We start from the raw sequence: 10361 nt of genomic DNA, 5'->3' as shown, positions 1-10361 counted from the left end.
TGGGAGACAAGTACTTTGCAAACTTCTGAAGGTTTAGAGAACAAAACTGTCCCCCCATATCTTTAAAATCATATTCTTCGACCCCCATTTTACGTATACAGCGTAATCTTCCGGCTCACGTCTTGCACAACCCCCAAACAGTTCAAATGTACGGAGACAAGAGCTCCCATTTAGCAATTCCATAATCTCTCCGTTCAGCCACGTGCAAACAACCAACCTCCCTCCTCCCGCGCGCCCCCTAGCCCGTCGCCTTTAACTCGGCGGCGGAAGCGGCGCGGCGCGCGAGTCTGCTGCCCAATGAGTTTGTGCAGCGCGTCCTCCGGCTTGGCCGGCCTGGTTCCGTCACTTCCTGCCCCTGGAGCCGGCACGGCTGAAGCCGAGATTCTAGGCAGAAGGGGGGCGGGGAGGTAGCGCTACGTCCGCCACCAACATGCCCTTTGATTTCAGGAGGTGAGTGTGGCGACCCCAGGAAAGGGGTGTGTGAGAGCGAGGCAGAAATGAATGAAGGGCTCCCTGACGCCCGGGCAGCGTCTGTGGAGTCTCCGGCGCTGGGGAGCCCTCCCATCACGCCTCTCCACAGCTCTTTGCCGCTATGACCTTTCCCAGAGGTGGGTAGCCCCGGTGCCCGGAATGAAGCGTGCTTCTCAACAGAGAGAGGACGTGGGAAGAAGGGGGTGTGAGCCAACCTAGTAATTGGTGGTTAGGGTTGAGCAGCGCCTCCGGAAGAAAAGAGGCGCGTCGCGTAGGTGGCCGACTGACCTTTCGCATCCCTGTCTCTAGGCTGCCCCCAGGTTTACCTTCCACCTGCAAGTAAGGGGAGTAAGCAGCACGTGGATTCAGGTGTGGGTCTGGCTTGAAAAAGCGTGTGATTTCGAGCGTGTTTCCAAACCTGAAGAAATGATGGAGGAAGACAGTGCCTATAGGGAGAACCTGGGCATGACTAGAAGTATTAGAAGTGGCCCATTTGTTTCTGAGTCCCTTCTCAGAGTTTTACTGAAACTTTTGACTGCTTAGGGTCTTGAAGGATGTATTGGATGGAATATCGAGTGTCATGTGCACTACTATGCGTTTCTGGTCAGGAGTAATTTTAGTTGGTTAAATCTGTATAAGCTCACATCTAGAACAATCAGGGATGAAAGGGAAAGCTAGGTGAGCAAAAAACCTCATAACTCCAAGACATAACGGGGTGCATTTCTATGCCATGCTAAGCCCTAATAAATAAATTGGAGAGCCAGTGTGGTGTGATGGTTAAGAGTTGGACTAGCACTGGGGAAACCAAGGTTCAAGTCCCTCCTCAACCATGGAAGCTCATTCAATGAATTTGGACCAGTTACTCTTTCATTCTAACCTACCTCTCAAGGGGTTGCTTGTATGAAAAAAGGGGAAGAGGGAGTGCTTATGTACTCTGCTTTTAGCTCTTGAATGAAAGGTGGGATATAAATCGAATGAATGAAAAATAAAATAAATGTTGAAGGTTTATTTCTGAACCAGACCAGTGTAGCATGATATGCTAAGTCATAATGTGGCTTGCTTCTTCGTATGCCAACATAATACTTAAGCCATGGGTTTATGGGTAAGTGTCTTGTGAAACCCAGCTGGTTATGTGGTTTATATAGAAACTGTGATTAAGCAAATAAAGTTTTAGTCTGTTGTGTGAACACAACTTAGGATTTCTGAATTTTGCTATTATTTAAGCTTTGTCAGCCCTCTTAATTTTCTTTTGCTGCTATATTTCATTTTCTTCTGATTCTACATCCTTCATTCTTGCCTCCCCTCATTGTCTTGTTGTTGTTGTTGTTATTATTAGATTTTTATCCCACTTTTTAAATTATGCAGTGGTATTCTTAGGCTCTTCTTTTTAAAGTCCTATTATGGCCAGTTTCTTTTATTGTTACATTTTGATCAATGATACAGCCTTAAAAAAATCCTCAGAGAAATCAGTTAAAAATGTTATTGCAAATACACAAGGGTACACCTTATTAGAATAAATAACTAACAATTTCTTTTCTGGTAGGCAGGTAGTAGAAACCTGAAATATTCTGTTTATTGTAAGAAAATGAGCTGAATCACTGGGGTTCTGAGATGTTCTGGTAGAAGCCTCTTTTTGGACAGCAACTTCTGGTTGCTTCTCTCAGTGTGAGTCAAAATGTTCCACAACCAAACTTGAAGCTTCTGTTGTCCTTCTATTATGATAGTGCAGTTCCCAGAGTATATCCTTCCATCTGTGCCTCTGCATCTTATCCTGAAGGGGAGAAACTTCTGAAATTGCCCTTCTGAAAGAAAACCTGTGTTCATTATATAATAACAGGTGCATCTGCTGTATTGTGAGGTATGATATAACTAAACTCATAAACAGCAAGTTTGGAAGGAAGGAGGGTGTGGTAGACATAGGATGGCGGCATAAAAGGTGTGTAGAATTTGACATAGTTCTAAACCTATTATTATTATATAATCTTATGTTACTCTTTTCCCTGGGTGTGTGGGAGAAGGAAATCAGAGTGTTTTCTTGAATAATTTGTGCCCCCTGGAATAAATTGAAGTGAGGAAACACTAATTTTCTACAAGACAAATAATTACAGGAAGCACTTGACAATGGTGGTTGATGTACTTCAGGTTTAACAGTGGAGCATGGTATCTAATATCTGAATATTTGAATCCAAGTAGTAAAACTTACTTAGGAAGCTGTCAAGGTACATTACATGCCTTAAGTAACTAATCGATCTTGTGATCCTCAGTATAAATAGTTATACAGTCTTGGTTGAGAAAGAAACAATGCACTGTATAGAGCTTTGAGATTTTGCTCCTGTTGAAAAAGGTAATGATAAAGAACAGTACTTCTATGCTGTTTAAATAGACTGCATTAATTAGGAATAGGTAGGTGAGATTGCAGATATATCTTACAATTCGTATAGATTTAATTTAGTCCCCAACCTCTAATTCTCTTTTATAATCCATCACTTTCACTTGAATTTTCCCTTTCTCCAAGAAACTCAAATAACAAACAAGAGAATATACAGTTTCATTTAAACTCACCAGTATAATAAATATAGTGAAACCTCGATTTAGTGGACTTTATTATAATGAGCTTCACTTGCTATAGACCAAATATTTACCGTGATTTATGTCATTTGCATAATGGTGTCACACACAAATGGTGGATATCATTTGATAGCATATTTTTGTAGTTAATGGATTTCATGAATAAAGGATACTCCCTCCTCCTAGTTAGTCCATTAAATAAAGGTTTAACTGTGGTAGTTTATGTGGCAAGAGTACATACTATGTGATCTAGGAATATAGGAAATAACCTTATACGTAGTTTGCCAGCCCAGTCAGCAAGTGACTTTTCAGAACTTTAGACAGTCTTGTCAAAGCGTTATCTGGAGATGCCAATGACAGCAATTGGGTTGTTCTGCCCTCAAATTTCTGTTCTATATTGAACTATTACGTAAAATCCTGGTAGCTACTACTAATGGATAGGCTATTACATTTTGTGCTAGATTCTCTTCAAGGGCTGCCCAATACGTAGTGCACTGCAGCTATGAAATATACCTAATCAAGGAGGTTAAAAAAAGGTAGGTTTGTTTCTGGGGCAGACAAACTTCTGCCCCCAGATGTTTTAAACTACAGCGTTCACAGTCTCCTACTGATGGGAGCTGAAATCCAGAACATCTGAAAATATTTTTTTTCCTCCAAACCAGTCTCTTCCTCTTTGTCATCAATGTTCCTTTAAACCCTTTTTTACTGAAGGAAGTTTTGCTTGATTATACAGTGCTGTATGTGTTTTGAAGTAAGTTTCAATGTGCTCATTTAGATTGTTCCAATAGAACTATACAGTAAACAGAATTGCAGTTTTGATGATAATCCTAACTACCTCTTATTGAGGCCTTGAGAAGAAGAGGGTATAACAGAAGAGGTGACATTCTGATGGTGAAAGTTCTGTGCTGGTTGAAAATTCCCAACAGACTCAAAACGAGGCATTCCAAGGGCGTAACTGCTTAATCTAAGCCCATTGCGTTTCCTACAGGAGGTTAATCTGTACTCTCTCCTACACCAGCCTGCTGTTTTGAGTAATAGAAGAAAAACAGTTAAAAACCACAGTCTTAGAGGGGAAAAAACCTTCCCAACTAAATTAGGGCTGTTTAGTATAACTTTTGAGGTTATCATGAGAAATGTGCTTTTTTCATGTGGGTTATTTGGAAGTTCACATCTTAAGCTACTACTGAGACCACATCATTGACGCTTTTTGCTCCTATTTTGCCTAGAATGATAAAAATGAGCATCTGGCTGGCCTTCTTTTAAAATCAACTTTTTAAAAAATCAGTAGTAAAACAGCAATCTTTTAATTTTTTTTATATTTATATTTATGGTATTTATAATTGTATTGAATTTTATACTTTGCTTTTATTGTAAACCGCCCAGAGTCCCTCCTTTTTGGGGGAGATGGGCAGTGATAAAATTTGATAAATAAATAAATATTCTTGTTCCCAAAAAATTCAGTCCTACTTTTTCCCAAAGAATGCACAAATAGAACTGGATGCAGATCAAGAGTCTTTGAACCTATACTGTATAACGCTAATAATTACTAGTTGCAGCTATAATCTTTAGCTCCTTGTGCCTTCAAAGGACAATATAGATGCAGAGCAGCGTATTGAGAGTGTGTGGGAAGAACGCAAAAATGGCAAAGCTGGTTAGCATCCTATCTGCCAAGTCAGGATCAGGAATCATTTATACATTTAAACAATGCTGAACTTTAAAAAAATTAATTAAAGCAAATATAGATCATGCAAATGTTTGTGGCTACATATCTGTTTGCCAGCAGCAATACAAACTGTAAGTATGGACTAATTACAAAGACAGCCTCAGTTCTCTCTCACACCCTGCCTCCAGATTTATCCCTTGATATAGACATAAGCCAATTTTGCTTATTGAGTTGCCATTTTACAAATAAAAGTGTTCCTGCAGTCCAATAAGTAATTTGTGGTGGCAGAACAGGGAGTTCTCCCAGTGCCATTTTCTATACCAGGGTTTCTCAACTAGGGTTCTATGAGAAGTCACTAGGGGTTCCCTGGGAGATCACAATTTATTTAAAAAATTATTTCAAATTTGGGCAACTTCATATTAAAGAGGAAATCTTCATTCTTTATTTTTAGTTTAAGAACACTGTTAATGCATATATACAGGCCTGTCCATGAAACAGATTGTGCCCTATATTTGAGCCTGAATGTGCAGGGGTTCCCCGAGGCCTGAAAAATATTTCAAGAGTTCCTCCAGGGTCAAAAGGTTGAGAAAGGCTGTCCTATACTAATGGGGATGGTTTCCCAGCTGTATATAGCAGATTTTTGTAGATAGTACAGAGCTGAAAGGAGTATCAAGAAATATAGTTCCTCCCTCTCCCCAGAGGGAGCATCCCATTTGTGGAATTTCATATGTGAACAATTAATACATGTGGATATTTGCTGCCCATCAACATTTTTATGTTCAGTAAACTATTACTTTATAAAAATTTCTTAAGAGTTATTCAGGTTGAAGGGATTTCCTTTCTTTGATGCTTGCTGCCTTCAAGCAATTCCATAGTCACATCTTATTTCCAGCATAAGCTCAGTATCTGTTCCCCTGCTCTTACTTGTTTTTGCAATTCAGGAAATAGTAGAAGTGTAGGCCAAGAGAAGTGGTTTTATTTCTATTTTGCTATGACATAAAATTTTGCTGTGTTTTTCTCTTGAATTCAAGATATGAGACTTGACACTCGTCCTATTGCTAACAGACTAGTCTTTTAATAGGGGAAAGATAAATTTATGAATCCCATTACCGAGTAGATTTAAAGGTCTGTTAATTGCAACTTATGAATTAGTTGCTTACAGATGTAAATTATGTATGGACAATTATAATAAAATATAGTAATCCTTTACTGAAACTAACATTTTGTATACATATATATTTTTCTGTTCTTGTTTATTATTCTATTTATACCCCACCTCAATCCATAAGGACTCTCAGTAGTCAATAGAAAGTACACCCACTCCTTGTTTAGCGACTACATCAATTAGTGACCATTTGCAAATATGATGGTAATAAATGGAAATAAAACATTCATTTTCTGACCAATGCATGCATTTATGACCAAATTTCTACACTGACAACAATGCACATCAGAGTGGGAGTAATGCTGGCATAGCTGTACAAGAGAACTTTATCTGAATGAGACGGCAGCATTCAGTGATCTTCATAGCATCTCTCTCTCTCTTTGTGTCATGTGTTCACATATTACGTGAATTGGTTGGGACAATTCTAGTGGGAATATGCAGTCCTGAAGTTACCTTGGTGCCAAGCCATAAAGGCTTTGTAGATCAAGACCAGTACTTTAAATTGCCTGTAGAAACCAGTGCACTGCTTGCAGCACAGGTTTAATGTGCTCCTACTGGTGAGTGCCACTTAACACACAGGCCGCCATACTTTAGACCAGCTGGAGTTTCCAAGTGGTTTTTAAACGCAGCCCCATGTGGAGCATGTTGCAGTTGTCCAAACAGGTGGTGATGAGGGCATGAGTTACTGTGGCAAGGTCCTCTTGCCTCAGTAGGATTGCAGCTGGTGCACCAGCTGAAGCTGGGCTAAGGCCCCCTGGTCATGGCCTCTGCCTGCAGTTCCAGCAGGAGCTGCAAGTCCAGGAGGATCCCTAAGTTGTGAATCAGCTCCTTGAGGAAGCATTTATATGGCCACCCAGAGTCACATTGTCTAAATTGGGTGGCCATATAAATGCAATAAATAAACTATCACCATTGTGGCCCAGGGTGCTGATATAAAGCTGGGTATCATCACTACTGATCATGCCAAACCCCAGACTGCCAGATGACCTCTCCCATTGGTTTTATGTACTGTAGAGGGAGAGGACCGACCCTTGTGTCACCCCACAAGAGAGAAGCCACTGGGTTAACCCCTCCTTCTCTCCCCCAACTGACTGGAACCATCATCTGAGGAAGGAGCATAATCACCTTAGAACAGTGTCTCCAATCCCCAACTCCTATAGATGGTTCAGAAGGATATCCTTGCTGATGATACTGAAGACTACGAAGAGGTCTAAAAGGACCCCAGCTGGCCCCCTCCCCACTGCAGCAGTCCCGAACCAATACCATCTCTTTCCCATGCCCAGCCTGAATCCTGCCTGGGGAGGGTCCAGATAATCCATTTCCTCCAGGGTGCTCCCTAGCTGATCCCTAGAATTAAAAGGATGGTGATTGGGTGGTAGTTATCTAACACCTCTGAGTCCAGAAAAGGCCTCTTAAGGAGGGGTTGCACCACAATTTCCTTTATTGTGGGCAATGTCACCTCCTGCAATGAGGCATTAACAATTGCACTCCTTCCAGCTATCCAAAGGAGCTGGGGGGGTGGGATCCAACCCACAGGCAGAAGTAGATATCCTAGAGAGCATCTTTTCCACATCATCAGAGGACATAGGGCAGAAAGACTCTCAGGTAACATGGTTTGATACCCTAGTCACCACCTAGGCCCTGCCAAAGTAGAGTCAAGATTAGAACAAATCTGAGAGACTTTACTGACCTGTGCTAAGCCTCAAAGATAAAATAGTTTCTTTGCTTTCATTTTAAACATTTCCTATTGATTTTTCCATGTTTAATCAATTAAATAAAGGCAACAAAAAAGATATTCAGATGAGAAGTATGGGTAAAATGTTGCTGAACTGGATTGTCTACTTTTTTTTTTATCCAACTGAGGAAGAACTAGGGACCTTTTCACCTTTGCTGTTTTCATTCATTGTTTCACTTGCAATGAAGTTTAAGCTTTCAGTCCAAAAATGGGTTGGTTTCTTTGAATACCTCTCCTGTTACTTGAACATATTTTCCTCTGAGATGATTTAATTATATGACAGGCTAGCCCAAAAGGGAAAAAGAACCAGTGTTATGGATATATTATTTGCTCTTCCAGGCTTGCTGCCTGTCATGTTCACTGATTCAGTGTAGTTTATACATCGTAACGTTTCATATGCCATGGCGCTGACGCGCGTTTCTGTTTGGGAGGGAGCTGCTGTGAGACCTTGTACCAAACTCTGTATGTGAAATCAGTACAATGGAATGTGTTTGGGTTATGTTATCTGTTCAAGGCCTTTTCCCGCAGACCATCAGAAACCGTTAGGAGCACCTGGGATTGTGAACTTGAGAAGACTCTACGGGGGGAGGGATTTCATTTGTACCGAGGGTTTTTAGTTTGAATTTGGCGCGCTTTCATCATTCTCAGCTTTCTCTGTGATCCTGCATACTATTCTTTAATAAATCAGATATCTTTGAATTCCTGCTCATGAGTCTGATGGTGTTTTAGAATAGGCAACCATTACATAAAGCTGAGAATCCCAAAGTTGTACCGTTAGCTCCTACCAAGATCAGTCTCTTGTGAGGGAAAATAGTTAACGATGGCTGAGTCAAAATCCACAACCAGGGGACTCAAGGAGATGGCTAGCTTGATGCCCGAGTCGACGGTCAAGAGCGAAGAACTGAATCTCACCCCAGAACCTTCAGAATCCTGAGACCTGTCAAGGGATGAATCGAATTCCAATTCTGATGCAGAGGAATCTGACAATGGGGAAGAGCCAAAGCAACCGGCACCTAGCAAATTGCTTGCAGAGTTGATCACCTTGGATGAAGTGGGGGAACCCCAACCAGGGACGTCGGGGACGTCCTGGAAGTATCGGTTCCCGCTAACCCCAGACAAAGAATCTACTACAGTGTCAACTGAGAGGAAACTGGGCATGCGAAGGAGAGGGGACTCTCAAACCCCTGAGAGACTAAGAGTGGTGGAAGCCAAAATAGAATCGATGGAGTACATGTTGAGAAACCTGTCTTTGTCACTGGAGGGGCAGGGGAGGCGCGGAGGAGATCCCAGCTTCCCGCAACCATCCCCCATCCTCCCATCCAGACCGCTGGCGGAGCGGGGCCAGAGACGGCTCCAGGATGAATCTCCACCCCGCAGAGCCCAGCCATCAGTATCCTCACCCCGAAAAGGGAAAGCTACTGTAACCTGAGGCCCAAGCACTCAAGTGACTGCTGGTTCCACTCCAACCGGAGGCGGAGTGAGAGACTTTTCTGTCAAGTTTGATGGGGATCCAACAAAGTTATCTTTCTTTTTAACTAATGCTAAAAGTTATATGAGGCAGTTTGGGGCATGCTTCCCTTCTGAAGAGGCTAAGATAACTGCCATTGCCACCAAGTTGAAGGGTCAAGCGGCTGACTGGTATGTTCAATTAAGTGATGCTGACGCCCAGGCTGCTTACAAGTCTCAAGCTGATAAGCATCACTCTTTACAACACGACTTCAACGTTGGGGATCAGGTGTATCTATCTACTAAATTAATCAAATCACCTCAACCCTCTAAAAAACTTGCTCCCAAATTCATTGGTCCTTTTCCTGTTCATCTTGTCAATCCAGTTACTGTCAAATTGGAACTGCCTCACAATTTGAAATGCTTGCACCCTGTTTTCCATTGCAGCTTGCTTAAGCCTGTGCACCACTCACTGCGTTGGCACCCTCAGCCTCCTCCTCCTGCTCCAATTATGATTGACGGCCAACAACACTTTGAAGTCAAGGACATTGTTGATTCTCGCAAGCTTTGAGGCACCCTGCAGTATCTGGTCCAATGGAAACACTTTCCTCATCCTGAATGGGTGGTCCCCTTCAGCATGGTGTATTGGTGGTCTGCCCACCATGTTAACGCTCCTGATTTAGTTAACTGTTTCCACCTTGCTTATCCTTTGAAGCCTGCTGCTTAATGTATTCTTTATTTTTTGGGGGGGGTGGGGCAGTATGTCATGCTCACTGATTCAATGTAGTTTATACATCGTAACATTTCACATGCCATGGCACTGACACGCGTTTCTGTTTGGGAGGGAGCTGCTGTGAGACCTTGTGCCAAGCTCTGTATGTGAAATCAGTACAATGGAATGTGTTTGGGTTATGTTATCTGTTCGAGGCCTTTTCCCGCAGACCATCAGAAACCGTTAGGAGCACCTGGGATTGTGAACTTGAGAAGATTCTAAGGGGGGAGGGATTTCATTTGCACCAAGGGTTTTTAGTTTGAATTTGGCGCGCTTTCATCATTCTCAGCTTTCTCTGTGATCCTGCATACTATTCTTTAATAAATCAGATATCTTTGAATTCCTGCTCATGAGTCTGATGGTGTTTTAGAATAGGCAACCATTACACTGCCTAATTGAAAGGATTGGCCTTTTGCATCAAGGTTAAACTAAAGTTGCATTTGATTTTCAGATTTGGCTAGGGACTGAGTATATTGTTTTATTTTTGTTTTTCAACCTTTTTATAGTTCATTTTGATTTCCAAGTGAACTCAGAAAATACT

At 41.8% G+C, this 10361-nt stretch overlaps 1 protein-coding gene across 2 annotated transcripts in view; it reads left to right on the top strand.

Annotated features, from left to right (window-relative positions):
• The first annotated feature begins 335 nt into the window (after nucleotides 1-335).
• The window catches only part of ERGIC1 (endoplasmic reticulum-golgi intermediate compartment 1), a 137913-nt gene continuing 127887 nt past the window's right edge, over nucleotides 336-10361 (top strand). Inside the window, exon 1 of one of the 2 annotated variants that reach the window (XM_063292403.1) lies at nucleotides 336-450. In XM_063292403.1, coding sequence (XP_063148473.1) covers nucleotides 431-450 — 20 coding nt within the window. In that variant the 5' untranslated portion in view covers nucleotides 336-430. The other variant, XM_063292402.1, reaches the window with a different exon arrangement.

The sequence above is a fragment of the Candoia aspera genome, chromosome 2 (assembly GCF_035149785.1).
Source record: "Candoia aspera isolate rCanAsp1 chromosome 2, rCanAsp1.hap2, whole genome shotgun sequence".
In the NCBI taxonomy this organism is placed as follows: Eukaryota; Metazoa; Chordata; class Lepidosauria; order Squamata; family Boidae; genus Candoia; species Candoia aspera.
This window is presented reverse-complemented; position numbering and strand designations above follow the sequence as displayed.